Source organism: Plutella xylostella, chromosome 22 (assembly GCF_932276165.1).
Source record: "Plutella xylostella chromosome 22, ilPluXylo3.1, whole genome shotgun sequence".
Lineage (NCBI taxonomy): Eukaryota > Metazoa > Arthropoda > Insecta > Lepidoptera > Plutellidae > Plutella > Plutella xylostella.
In genome coordinates this window covers 7,864,652-7,880,000 of record NC_064002.1, presented here as the reverse complement: position 1 = coordinate 7,880,000, position 15,349 = coordinate 7,864,652, and the positions used below count along the sequence as shown (strand labels likewise).

Below are 15,349 nucleotides of genomic sequence, written 5' to 3'. Positions count from 1 at the left end.
GGCCTCGCGCGGGGAAAGGGGAGAGGGGTAGATTTTTGGGCCAGGTGTCTAGAAATTTTGCGCGGGTTGTAAGGAGTGACATGATATTGATTTGAACGTTTGACACTGCACCGGTTTGACATGATAATGATAATACCTATATACCTATATGGTATCCCAGCTGCAAGTGGATATTTTATGAATATTTTTCGTACGAGTACGAAGCAGACTGTCTGCTTCTGTCTTTGACCTCTTAAGAACATCTCAAAAGTCCTTTATTTTAATAATAAAGCTTAGGTACTTTATTTTAAATCACAGATGTACCTACTCGCTTTTATTTTGCATCTAGAATAAGCTTCACGAACACCGAAATGCTTTTGAAACAATGTGTTCATTGTTAAATGGCTGAAACAAATTACAGCTTCAGGTTGACTTTATTTTCCGAAAATAAACTTTTTTTTCTAACTTTCTTATCAAAATAAATATTTAAATAAAACTAAATCAACATCATCATTATATTATTAATAAGCTTATTCTAAATGATGTAAGTAAAACAGTAGGCACTTAATAGGCACTACTGTAAAATGATGCGTACTACATAAATTTATCATAATCTCTCTTACCTAAGAACAACCTGAAACAGATTTTTAACATGTTAAAAGCCGACAAGCCATTAATCCTTGAATCGTAACCTATTTTTAGCTTCCGCAGGTAACCTTTCCAGGGAGTAGTGAAATTACATAACCTTGCACTTAAGCTAAATTAGGAGAGACACATGTCCTCGCCGAAGACGCGAACATTTATCAAACATGAAGGATTGCACGTCGCCGGATCGCAAATTGTGTTTTATTTTTTCTCCTTACGGTCACAGTAAAAATGTAGCAGTAGGCCAACTGGACGCTCCAAAAGAGCGATAGTAGATTCAGTCTAAGCATAGTCATAGTCTAACATCCTGACCCCGAGAGGTATAAATGTATAACACTGCTATTAAATTAAAAAAAAAATTTATTTTACTACTGAACTATTTTGTCACTTTGTCAAAGAACAAATTGTTTAAGGGATAGGTACTTTATAAAACTTTAAAGGAATTACAGGGATAATCCATAAAACTTTTAATATAGGTATTTATAAACTATTTTTTTTTTCAATGTCCTACTCATAGCACGCCAGGTGTCAGGAGACATGAAGAACTGCGGTGCCGCCTAAAGCTATTTTTTATTTTTAATATATTATAATATTATATAGGTATTTATTAATTATAAACGACTTCGAAAATCACTAAAAAGTAAGAAATGCTTAATTTTGAGACCAATAGTTTCTATGTAAAAGTCGTAGAACAAAAGTTTATCAGAATGAACCCCTGAGTCACTTCGGCTTAGTATACCCTTTTTGCAACATGATCTACAGAGCCCTTAATCTCATGTACAAAATTGATACAATTGAGTGGCAGTGTCACCATAATCTCCAAAAATTGTAATTTGTAATTTTTGGAGATTATGGTGAAACTGATCCCTTTATTCGTAGAAAAGTTATAGGACGTTTTAGCTATTTAACTGTTTTGTCCCACTCTGTCAAAGAACATTTTGTTATGAGTTAACTTTTCTACGAATAAGGGGGTGTGACCCGATTGCATTTTTTTTAGATAATATGAGCATCAGGCCTCTTAGATATCCTACTGTTTCTTCCATACTGTGGTGATGGCTAATGCTGCCGAACGACGGCAAACGGTGTGACCTCGTTTCAGCGCTCTCTATCTCCCACTCGACCCTCGTTGTCAGATATCGGCTGCGGAGTCGATTGATAAAAACGCCACTCAATATCGAAGCGCTCAGGATTTTGCATAGAAATATTGAACCGATACCCCTAGTGCAGGTTTGAACAGCTACCGGTTCAGATAACTATACAAGTTATCGTTATCGCATTGAAACTCACCTCTGGCAGGGAAACCTCTGGTTGTACACTCACGAGCAATGAATAAGCTCCACTTACAAAATGTCGACACCAAATTAAATGTCCTCACTCCTAACTAATATTATAAATGCGAAAGTAACTGTGTCTGTCTGTCTGTCTGTCTGTCTGTCTGTTACTCTTTCACGCCAAAACTACTGAACGGATTTGAATGAAATTTGGTATACATACGGTCTAGACCCTGGGAAAGAACATAGGCTACTTTGTGTCCCGGAATTCCCGCGGGAAAACTTTTTAAGGCGAAGCGAAGCGCGCGGGAACAGCTAGTTTATTATAACATTTAAGTAATAACAACACAATATTTACTTTTTTAGTTGGTAATATTCTGATGCGCTGTTAAATGTACCTACTTACTTCAATTTTTCAGACGGCATGAATCGTGATTTAAGTTACCCGTTTAGGTGTAATTTGGTGCTATTGTCACAGAAACTTTTCCATTTCTCGTAAGTGTAGGTATATTTTAAATCTCATGTGGTACATCCAGTCTCAAAACATATCTCCTTTGCCCGCAGAGCGTCCTGCCCATCATCTCTCTTCCACACCTGGGAGACGTTACTCCAGGAGGTAGAAGCCGACGTCCTGGTCTACAGCAACGCGGCGACGGCGCTGGACCGCACCGTGGCCACCCCGCTCATAGACCGGACCTTCCATCTGAAGGTCCAGGCGAGGAAGCTGTTCGCGCATAGGGAGGGGTGCGAGCTGATACTGGATAAAGCCGATGATCAGCTAACTAAGGTATGTGTTTTAATTGATTTTATTATTGTGTGTGTGATGGTTAAGTTTTAGAGAGTTTATTTACTTTTCGGCCATAGGGAGGGATTCGAGCTAATGGGGTATATGTGCGTACTGTGAGTATATAACGGTTAAGTTAAACATAGATGGTTTATTTACGTACTTATAATAATTACCTATGTAATAAGCGTATATATATACGTAAGCGTATATGATACTGGATAAAGCTGATGATCAGCTTACTAAGGTATGTGTTATTATCAAATTATTTATTGAACAATGTGTGCACGTGCAAATAGGCGAAGTTAATGCTAATAGCATTTTCTTCCAGTTTACCTTTGGTGTTGTGTGGAAATGTATGATTTGGTGGTATTGAGATTGTAGCGGTTAAATTTATTTACTTAAATACCTACTTACTTTTAAGTTATTGCCTATAAAAATTTTTTATCTCCTATAATTTGTTATTAGAGCAATATCTACCCTGACTAGGAATGAAACCGTACCTGTGCGGTTCTTTAGTCAATGTAATAGGTACTACGAGTACATGCTTCATCGTCCGATAGTCACATCGTTTAAAATTATTGCTACATAAAGTTTAATTTAAAATTGTCATCTAAAATGGTAGGATACATACTTTTTTAACGTTTCGTATATAAGAGCAGCTGAAGTATGTTATTTTAAGTATATCGAATCGTACAAAAAGAAAAAAGTGTTATGTTTGCTTATTCCGCTGGGTTTCACAAAAGTGTTTGCGTAAAGATTTATCTTTCTACACGAGTTTTCCATTACTGGATATATCCAAATATGTGAAAATATTAGCTACACATCGTTCTCAATACCTACCTAATTGAGAATAATAATGCTTTTTGTCTTCTATCTTATAAAAAATCGTATTAGGTTTACTTTATCAATTTAAGTGGTGGAATTTAGTTTTAAAATAGGACGTAAACGGAATATCTTTTTTTTTATTAAAATCAGTCCATAACTGGCGACAATACCTGTGGACATAGGTAGGTACATTGAAGAAAACATACAAACAGAGGAATTGAGTACTCATAGGTACCTACCTCCTTCTTTGTTCTTAGTCGGTTAATGAATAGGAACATGAAAAACGTAAGTATGTAAATAACCTCTTATCTTCTAAATTTCTCGTCTCACCTGATACGTCAACAATTCAAGTAAATAAAACTAAATCAAAACAAAAGACGAACCAAGATCTGTGGCAATTCCGTTTCGTTAGTTCTGGAGACGACGAGATCTATCTTGTGTATTTCGTCGGTGACACTTGAGTACATAGTGTAACATTTTCAAACTAGGTAGGTAAGGTAACAAAATCTGTATTTTACTTAAACCGTACCAAAAAAAAAAGGTTTAGAGTCGTTGCCATTCGGCTATACATATGTTTTATTCGTAATGGATTGTAATAATGATAACCATGCGATTTGAATAAATTGTTCATAAGTAAGTACTAAAGTTTCCTTTCAAACTCTTTCGATAAAACCCAGTTTTAATAAAGGTGAAATTAATAAATAGTAATTTAAGTATCTTGTAGGTACTTAGATGAAGCCAATTTCAATATGCTTTATCAATTTTCAGCTCCAATACGGAATTAATTAACCAAGGTAAATACATAATGAATGACTTGAAATACGATTATTCTGAGAATTGATGCGGAAAGATCGATAAACAAGATTAAACTGCCGCACATTCTGAACCATCAAATTTAATATTGAACAAAAATTTATGTAAGACCAGATTAAATTGGGCGATATGAGATAGATAAGAAAAACCATGTAAGTACCTAGTAGAAGTTGTTTTTCATTGTTGTTGCAGTCCTATGGCACCCCAGAGGTGCAAAGGGTCTCCACTAACGTCCGCCACTTCCGCCTATGTTCGGCTGTACTTTTGGCCTCGCTCCAGCTTAGTCCAGCGGCTCGCAGCTCGTTTTCGACGCTTCGGCGCCATGTTTGGACAGGGCGTCCACAGGAGCGCTTGCCATTTTTCATTGTGTTCAGATAATTATTATTTAACATATTAATTAAGCAAAGAAACTTCACCCCTTGAGATAGCATTGTCACTGTGGCTGGTGGTACCTACCTGTGACTGCATCATTAATAAAATTTCACCCTGTATTATATACCCTGTCTGACCTACTACTAGAACTTGCGTAAATTGGTTTCTCGGAACATCACCTTCAGACAAGACGGGTTGTTATTCCTAAATGCTTTTGTTTAGGGTCTTTGTTATATAGCCATTTAACAAATAAAACATATACTTATCTAAACTAACAATGTTTTTGTTGTTGTTTTGCTATTTTACTATTAGAAATTACATTGTTGTAAGTTAATATGATATCTCTTAATTCAAACTCAAACTCAAACTCAAACTCAAACTCAATTTTTTTTATTCATCGTACAAATATAAAATTTTCTGATGAACGTCAATTTTTACTAATTACTCTCCGTTCGGATAAGGGGGGGCTCTTTCTGTCTTGTAATTAACACGGCCATCCGACCCCAAACCACCACTAGGTACCTATAGGTACTTTTTGTTTTAATGCAAATATTATTTTTTTGTGCGTTCTCCACCGAAATACATATAATTTGACGCGCAAACCAACAAAAACCTGCCACATCACAACACTTGTTCCATACTTTCCGACACCGGCTCTGTAAAACAATTCCGCAACACTCGAACTGATTAATAATTCACAAGTGGAAATTCATGGAGAACTCGTATACATAATGCACCGGGGACCCGCGGCTCCCCAGACGGAATGTCACTGCCAGTTCCACATTATGGAGGGGCTTTTGAATAATCCACACTCCAGCGTAATATCATAAATGTTAAAGTGTAGGTTTGACTGTAGCGCATCTACAGGTAATGCTGGACTCAAGACTGATGGGCGGTGTAATTACTTTCAATCCAGAAGGACTAGCACGGGACTTAAGACGCGCACTTTAAGTCGAGACAAAAAAATCGTCAACTTATAATCACTACTGGACTGGTGTCCTCTCGAGAACTCGTGGGGAAACCCACCGGTCATCGGTTTTATGGCATGTATGCCTGTTTACAGTATCAACATCACTAAAAACAAAAAGGTAACTCTTATTTCCCTCGGCTTTGGCCACTATTACTTATGCAATAAAATAGAGAATCAGGTGAAAGAAAAGAAAAACGAAAGCTTTACCTTTTTGAATTAAAGTTTTTTTTTTCAGTCGCCAAAATCTAGCCAGTCAGACTCGTAAGATCCTATGTAAATGTTAGTAGGTACATACTTCTATCTGCCTTTGTTAGGAAAATCTCATTAGGTAAAGTCAACTGTTCAAATTAATAGCGACGCGGCGCGACGTGAGCAGCACAGGACCGGTAGAACTTAGTCAGAAACGAAAATCCTGAATAGTACATCAATCGTAATGAAACCAACTAGGTACATTCCAAAGATAGATAGACTAAATAATAGATTTCTAATACTTAATAACGGTAGCTTGCGAGTTACTTCTGTCTAGCTCTTCAGGGATTACAGTCATGAGCATAAATTTAGTTCGTATTTATTCTGCATGTGAAATTATAATGAATATAAATATATATATATATATATATATGTGGAGGGCTTGTCGCTCACGTCCGTAGGTACAAACCCTAGTTACCCTACACGTGCCCCCTGGGTGGTGCTAACGAGTGACAACGCCGAATGTCGGGCGGCGGTAAATCGACCCGACCTCCTCTCCTAGCAGAGGCGGCGATCTCCCGCCGTAAAAAAGGAGAATCACCAACACGCCTGCCAAGCGCGGTGATTATGGCAAATACACCTCCTAATGATGGAAAAAACAAAGCCCCGGCCCCCAGTCCCCGGCAGCCCCGCTATCCCGGACTCCGGTAGCGGTCACGGTAACGGCGGGGCAGGGGGTGCGAAGAATCTCCGGCAGAGAGTCGGCTACCAGCCCAACCGACCCTTGCACCTGGCAACATATAACGCACGGACACTGAGGGAAGACGTGAAGATAGAGGAGCTGGAAGAGGAAATCAGCAAGTTAAAATGGGACATTATAGGGTTATCCGAAGTCCGACGAGAGGGAGAGGATACGGAAATTCTCCAGTCCGGAAACTTGCTGTACCACCGGGAGGGCGACCAACTGTCCCAAGGGGGTGTCGGGTTCATCGTCAACAAGTCCCTCGTCAACAACATCGTTGAAATCGGAAGTGTGTCGACACGGGTTGCGTACCTCATCCTGAGAATATCTAAACGATACTCAATGAAGGTCATACAGGTTTACGCACCCACATCTAAGCACACCGATGATGAGGTCGAACTTGCGTATGAAGACGTATCGTCTGCCCTGCGTAAGTTCACTACTCATTTCACGGTGGTGATGGGAGACTTTAACGCGAAACTCGGAAAACAAGAAGGCGGCGAGACAAAAGTGGGGTCACATGGATTTAGAGTCAGGAACCGTCGTGGGCAAATGCTGGCTGACTTCTTGGAGAAGGAGGGCCTCTATATGATGAACTCCTTCTACAAGAAGAAGCCACAAAGGAAGTGGACGTGGATTAGCCCCGATGGGAAGACTAAAAACGAGATCGACTTCATATTGACGGATAAGAAGCACATATTCAATGATGTCTCAGTGATCAGTAGGGTTAAGACCGGCAGCGATCACCGACTCGTAAGAGGCACTTTGAATATAAACTGCAAAATAGAACGCTCCCGTCTAATGAAGTCCACGCTCCGTCCTACTCCTGCTCAAATCCAGGATCCCGAAAGCTTTCAGTCTGAGCTTTGCGACCGCCTGATATGTTTAGAGAATTGCGTTACAGTTGACGATTTAAACAATAGGTTTGTGGAAACTGTCCGAGAGGTAGGATCGAAATATTTTTCGTCCCGAACCAACCGAGGACCTCAAAAACTCTCAGATGGGACTCTGAGTCTCATAAGAGAACGGAGAGAAATGAGGTTGCAGTCTTCAGTTGATATGGTCGAATACAGACGTCTAAACAGACAGATCGCCAAAGCAAGACGTTGCGATATGAGACGCTACAATTGCAAGCGCATTCAAGACGCAATAGAGCAAAACAAGGGCTCCAAAGTCTTTGCTAGAGATCGATCTGTTCGGCAGACTCTGTTGACCCAACTGAAGACCGACACTGGCAACACCGTTTCATCAGTGCCCGAAATTCTGGGAGAAATTGAGAGATTCTACGGACAGTTATACACCACAACACAAAACCCTATTACCAGCGGTGCTCACGACAGCCGAGCGCCACTCACCCGACACTATACCGAAGATATTCCGGACGTCAGTCTAGACGAGATTAGTATAGCTCTCAAACAGCTAAAAAACAACAAAGCTCCGGGAGATGATGGAATAACGACAGAACTTCTGAAAGCCGGCGGTAGACCGATTTTAATAGCACTTCGGAGGCTGTTTAATTCCGTCATACTCGAAGGCACAAGCCCGGAGGCATGGAGCAGAAGTGTAGTGACTTTGTTCTTCAAGAAAGGCAACAAAGCCCTATTGAAGAATTATAGACCCATTGCACTTCTGAGCCATGTGTACAAGCTGTTTTCGAGAGTTATTACGAATCGTCTCGAGCAAAGACTCGACGACTTCCAGCCACCCGAACAAGCCGGGTTCCGAAAAGGCTATAGTACCATAGATCACATACACACGCTTCGGCAGGTTATACAGAAGACCGAGGAGTATAATCTACCTTTATGTCTAGCGTTTGTGGACTATGAGAAAGCCTTTGATTCTATTGAGCTCTGGGCGATGCTTCAATCCCTTCAGCGGTGCCATATAGACTATCGCTATATCGAGGTGTTGAGATGTATGTACAATGCTGCCACAATGTCAGTTCGATTACACGAACATAGCACAAAACCGATCCAGTTGCAAAGGGGCGTGAGACAGGGAGATGTTATTTCTCCGAAACTGTTCACCTGTGCACTGGAAGATGTTTTTAAGCTTGTAGAGTGGAAAAGACTGGGCATTAACGTCAATGGCGAATATATCTCTCATCTACGATTTGCTGATGACATAGTTATTATGGCGGAAACGCTGGAGGAGTTGGGCGAAATGCTCACAGACCTCAATGATGCCTCTAAACAAGTTGGGCTGAAAATGAACATGGACAAGACAAAGGTCATGTCGAACGAACATGTTTCATCATCGCCCGTAACTGTAGGAGGTGTCACCATCGAAGTTGTTGATCAGTATCCCTACCTAGGACAAGTGATCCGATTAGGTAAATCCAACTTCGATAAAGAGGTAGCTCGTAGAATCCAACTCGGATGGGCAGCGTTCGGGAAATTACGACACATCTTCACTGAAAACATACCTCAGTGTCTGAAAACAAAAGTTTTCAATCAGTGCGTGTTGCCAGTGATGACTTACGGAGCCGAGACGTGGTGCTTCACCAAAGGGCTTATCCACAAGCTCAGAGTTGCTCAGCGTGCTATGGAAAGGGCTATGTTAGGCGTGTCCCTGCGAGATAGGATTCGTAATGAAGAAATCCGCAGGAGAACTAAAGTTACCGACATAGCCAAAAGGATTAGCACGCTGAAATGGCAATGGGCAGGCCACGTAGCCCGCAGAGCCGACGACCGCTGGAGTAGAAAGGTTCTGGAGTGGAGACCCCGTGTCGGCAAACGGCGTGTCGGTCGCCCCCCAACCCGTTGGTCTGATGATCTGCGGAAGGTAGCGGGAAGCCGCTGGATGCAGATGGCGGGTGACCGTTTGGGGTGGCGATCGTTAGGAGAGGCCTATGTCCAACAGTGGACTACGGAAGGCTGAGAGAGAGAGAGAGAGAGAGAGAGAGAGATATATATGTGGTATTGAAAATACTGGCTTTTAGATTTAATCGGCTTTTATTCAGTTTTTTTATTAAAATTAATCCAAATAATACACGTCTTTCGTCTTTCACTCTTCTTCCTTTTTCTCACACTCTGTCATTCCTCACCATAGACACTTCCTCTGAGTTCCAAACCCCAGCCACATACATCCTGTCCTGCCCGCTGAATTTCGGCACCAGCTCCTCCGCGTAGTTCATCATGTTTGCTGAACACCGCGCCGTTGCCGCTGCTGCCGCCCCCGTCCTCGTCGTCCTCGTCGTCGTTTTCCTTGAGTCCCCACGTTCTCCGTCGTCGTACATGAGGAGTTTTTTTTTTTTTTTTTTTTTCACCGTCGTGGCGTCGTCGTCGTCGTCGTCGTAGTGGTAGTAGTGCAATTTTTACTCGTCTTATAAAAAATGGTTAGTGTGAAGGAAAGGGTGTGCGGGACCTAAAAAATTGCACCCGTCGTTTTCCCGTCTTTTTCCACGGCCAATCTCCAAAAATGGCCGCTACACCGTATTTAGAATTTTGAATTTCGTCTTTAGCCAAATAAATCTTGCCAATCTGATATTTTTAGGTTTAAATCGCGGCCGAGCCCCCAATTGTGGTATTGAAAATACTGGCTTTTAGATTTAATCGGCTTTTATTCAGTTTTTTTATTAAAATTAATCCAAATAATACACGTCTTTCGTCTTTCACTCTTCTTCCTTTTTCTCACACTCTGTCATTCCTCACCATAGACACTTCCTCTGAGTTCCAAACCCCACATATATGTATATGTTATGTTATACAAAAAAAACTATTAACATAATTTAAGAGTTTCTCGCCTAATCTTTCGATTGATAGAATATCTTCGAATTTACCGCTCCGTTTATAGCAAGACACAAAATTCACATTTGATGCGAGTTATTATACTAAAAGTGCAATATTTGCAGTTCTTAGATAACTCTTACGACCCTCGTATTAAAAATAGTATTCAGTAATTTATAAAATATACCTACACTTAGTATCCACGTACTAACGGTGCAGCGGTGGATTTATAGACTTGCTATGCATTGAAAGTGGCAATTTTATTGTCATAAACGGGATTCAAGCGAAGCACTTAAATTAATTGAGCTTTATACACAAAGCACAGAAAAGCTTGCAAATAGAATTACTTTGAGTACTGTGTGTAAATCCTTTTTTTACTCGAAACCTGTATCGATTGTTAAAAGCCTGTTAGTGACTGCCACTGCCTTTGAAGTTAGCCTCCAATTTATTTTACACGTGAAAAATGCAAACTGAAGGTCATAAAAAGGTTGGTCAACGTGTGGGGGTTTGAAACAAAAGCAAACGCTCATACTTTTTTGCTTGTCTAGCAAATAATCATTCTTCTTTCACTATGATGCAGTGATTTTTAAGAAATTTATATTAATTTCCCCTTGAATTAGGACATAGGTAGGCTTTTTTTATCACGGGCTACCTTAAAGCTAAGTGAAGATTGCTACTTCTTCACGTCAAAACGACTGAACCGATTGTAATGTAATAATTTGGTATGGAGTTAGCTGACACCCTAGCCTAGATGAACACATATGCTACTTTTCATTGCGACATTCCCACGGGAAAACTTTTAAAAGCGAAGCGAAGCTCGCGGTACTTAATATAATAGGTAGGTAATTTTGTGGAGTCATCTGGCTTGTTGTATTGTTTAAATATAGATTTACATTAACTAGATTTTAAGAGTGCATGTTAAAGTTAAGCTAAATCGTTTTTCTCATTTTAAGGGAATTATAAATTAGTTCTTATGATAAATAAATATCTAAAACCTTAAGCTCGCGGGAACAGCTAGTAACTTAATAATTACTAAAATAGTTTGTTAATACCAATATTTGATCCCACTACCTATCGAATGAGAGCGCGACACCGACACCGTATCCGCCACCAGGATGTATTGGAGTCTATCTACCGATTAAACGCTAAGCCTCCAACTGCAGCGGCCCGGACACCGCTTTGAAATTGAAACTATGATTAGCAGAGGGAATCCCCGCATATAGGAATCTGTCTGCTACGTAGCTACATTAGTTGTATCTATCTACACTCACGAGCAATGAAAAAGTTCCAGTGACATATGAAACGTCATTGGCCGGTGGAACTTTTTCATTGCCAATGAGTGTATTTACTGTATACTTAAGTCTGTAGGTTATGTTATACCTATCTCACGGAATATTTGTGCCATATGATTTTATGTAGGTAAATGATATTGGCCTCTGTTCCGTTTGGAACATTGGCCAAGCGTGAACATTACAGAAAAATCCCCCTGCTGTCTTTGGAGAAAACTGATGTCCTGCAGTATACGATTACTGAGCCTTTCTTATTTAAATACTATACTAAATTAATAACATTGCCCGTTTAATTCCAGAGCCGACTCGAGTACCGCGCCGCGTTCCTGACCTACAGCAACAGCCCCAGCCCGACGGCTCTGGCGGCGTACTACGACTCTCACAACAACTACGTGCAGCAACTCACCGCCACCAACGCCATGCTCGAGCAGTACTACAAGCACACCCTGCCCACTATACTGCAGGTGAGGGCAACATGGATATCTTATATAGCACACCCTGCCCACTATACTGCAGGTGAGGGCAACATGGATATCTTATATAACACACCCTGCCCACTTTACTGCAGGTGAGGGCAACATGGATATCTTATATAACACACCCTGCCCACTATACTGCAGGTGAGGGCAACATGGATATCTTATATAACACACCCTGCCCACTATACTGCAGGTGAGGGCAACATGGATATCTTAGGCGCTCCGCCCACCGCTAGAGTCAAGAGGAATTATGTCTCATTTACAATATCAAGTTTTTTTTTAATCCTACGCCCTAAAAAGAATACGCAGCTGATTTAAAAGTTCGATGTACGAAAAGAGCATTTATTTTCAATCTAGGTATGAAGTCGGTTAAAAATAGCCTGCATCCTACGTCATTCTCTATTTTGCTCTCGCAGGCTAGACAACAGCTTTTAAAGCCCACCCGTTCCCGGACATTGATCCTCTCAAAGGAACTCTTTGTCAACTTTGACCGTCTTTTGTCTTGACCTGACGTTGACAGCCTCGTTTTTAAAATCTACGCTGAGCAATCAGAAAGAAAAAAATGTTTTCGTCCTACCCTCCTACCCTTGCTGGGTTAACAGATGGACTAGATAGCCGATGTTTTCATGCGTGTCGTGTCCTTTTTGTTATTATCACGTCACGACTGTCTCGCAGCTTATACCACCACAGTATACGATAATGTTTACTTTACCGTGCTACCACAAATCTCGAATAGAAAATAAAGTTTATACAAAGCCTTTTCATGACTTGAGCTTTTGTAATAATGTAGGTATCGCAATATAATTTCAAATTGCACCGCGACGGTGGTATAACTTGCAATTCGTGCAGCCAATTAGGAAATTCTGTTCAGCGTAGTAAGTTAGTTGCATGAATTGTCTGCATTCCAACTTTATTACGTCTATAACTTAAATCTGGAAACTCACAGCTGAATCCTGAAACTAAATGTAGGGCCTCAAACTAGCATCAAACACAAGTTAGAACTGGAGCGAGTCAATCGGGGAATTCCTAATCCGGTGAATCCGCCCGATTGGTTAGAAGAAACGGTCATTTGGACGTTTTTTGCGTCGATGTACGAATTTCTGTGTTAAACACTTAATGGCACGAACTTTTATTTCATCACATAGCAGGAGAACTGTAGTAAAGTTTACCAAGTTTGAAAAATGAAAAGTTGTATTTTTTACCAAATATTAGTACTTAGATCTAAATTTGTATGTTCGTTTTTTTTTCCTTCACTATTTCGTTTTATTTTGAATGACTCTACATCATTTATACGACACCATTTATAATATTATTAAATAAGTACCCATTATATATCGGCATGTTATTATTTAATTATTAATCACGATATCTTTATTTATTTAATCTCGTCCTGAAATTCCAAGGCATTTATATAGTTCTGCCAACTTTGCCGCATCTAGAAGCCTTCTATCCTACGAGTGAAATTAAACTATGCTTGGTCTGAATATTCAGTAGATCCACCTTGTTAGGACTAGCACTACGCGGTCTTCTTGTTCAAAAACTCATTGAAATACAGGGTTTTAAACTCATGAAAATATAATTTTCCTGGTCAAATTAAACTACCTACTTTATATACTGATGAATACCATCAGAAATGAGCTTTTATTCGATCTCAGACTCAAAATTCCACAGAAGGGAAGCTTTCTATGAGAGTACTTACGGGAGAAGTTTATTTGCGAGGTAATGTATCTTTGGTTAAGTTGTTCAGTCTGTACAGTGGACCATTATAGTTTTAATCTTCGCAGAATTTCTCAAATATTTGCATTTAAATACATAATTATGTAACAAATATTACTACTGAAATAATTAAAAAAAATAAGGATTATTATCACTTTATAACGAAAAACAGGATACCTCTCCAAGAAATACCATGCCAACCAACATTCGTGAGCTTGCATACTTTAGCAAAAAAATACCCACGTTGGCTCTAAAAATATTTATCTTAATTTCCTCCAATTGTTGGCAGGTAAATTAAATAAATATTAATTTAAATGCTTTCTGTTTTATTTACAGGAATTAGAGGAGGTGCTTACAGACGTGACGACGGCTGTGAGCGACGCCATTACGCAGAAGGGAGAAATTATCACAGATAAGGTAATTATGTCCACTTACGCCCAGTTAATTCTCACTTGAGATCTACCTAAGCATGTACTTAAGCTCTGCTCAACTTCAATTTTCATTGTTTCTTTTGTTTTGGTGTGTGGTGCTTGCCAATGAATAAAAAATGTTTATCTTTTATTTTATATCTACATATATACTTACCTTAATATTTTGAACACAGCTTTAAGTTTCAAACTTTCAAAGTACTTGCCTGTATTACAATAGAGTCGACTTTTGTTAACGGTACCTAATTGGGGGAAAGTTATCAGTTTGAGTAAGTCCCTCAGCGTTAAAATGATTAATTTTAAGCCTTGACTCCATTACTTAAATCTTAGTAGTGGTAGCAAAATTATAGCAATGTTTTTAGGTGCTGGAAATTAATAAAAACTTATTCTTACGTCTTATAACTTAACTGATAGAGGATACTATTAGCCTTAGATTCGCCTTTATACTAATTTATTTTATGTGCAATAAAAATTTTAATAATAATGACTGATTCTCCGGTCAAACTTTGAAGACCAATACGAATTAATGTTGTTGTACTAGTAAATAATTTGATGTAATTACATTGTCACGAAATTCCCAGACACGTGAAATAAAAGTTCTTTGGAACGAGTCGTGTGGACTCGTATGCCTATTTCAGATGTTTTACCCTTTTTCAAGAATTTGTAGAAAAAATGTAACGAACAATTTTATCTCTTTAGTTTAAAGTTCCAAAAGACAAATACTTGGCCAGTTTGAGTCACAAAGTCAATTATGAGTTGTAAATGAATTTATTTACACTAACTTGGTTGACTGTAAATGATACTCCATTGCAAATGTTTACTTTTAAGACCCAAGGAGTTTGGAAGAAACTTATTAATAAGGTGAATGTTAATTAATTCCCCAGCCTCAGGATTTAAACTTTAGTAAGCAAAATGTAACAATATTTGTTTTCATAAGAGCCATTGAAATGAAATCACGACGCTGTCCGTGACTAGAATATCTTCAAATTACTGAGGGGAAAACACAAATAACAAAACATAAATAATAATAAAAGAGATGTTATTTCTTTTAAAATTAATTAGGCGAAAGATTGTGAAGATTAAGCTACTGACAGTTGAATGTTTAGCTAAATATGT

General features: G+C 39.2%; 1 protein-coding gene across 3 annotated transcripts in view; it reads left to right on the top strand.

Moving 5' to 3' along the window:
- Nucleotides 1–15,349, top strand: part of LOC105391174 — a 138,917-nt gene that overhangs the window by 76,986 nt on the left and 46,582 nt on the right. For all 3 annotated transcript variants that reach the window (XM_048629229.1, XM_048629227.1, XM_048629228.1), the window contains exons 5-7: nt 2,460–2,682; nt 11,910–12,074; nt 14,142–14,222. In XM_048629229.1, coding sequence (XP_048485186.1) covers nt 2,460–2,682; nt 11,910–12,074; nt 14,142–14,222 — 469 coding nt within the window. The remainder of the gene's footprint in view (nt 1–2,459; nt 2,683–11,909; nt 12,075–14,141; nt 14,223–15,349) is intronic.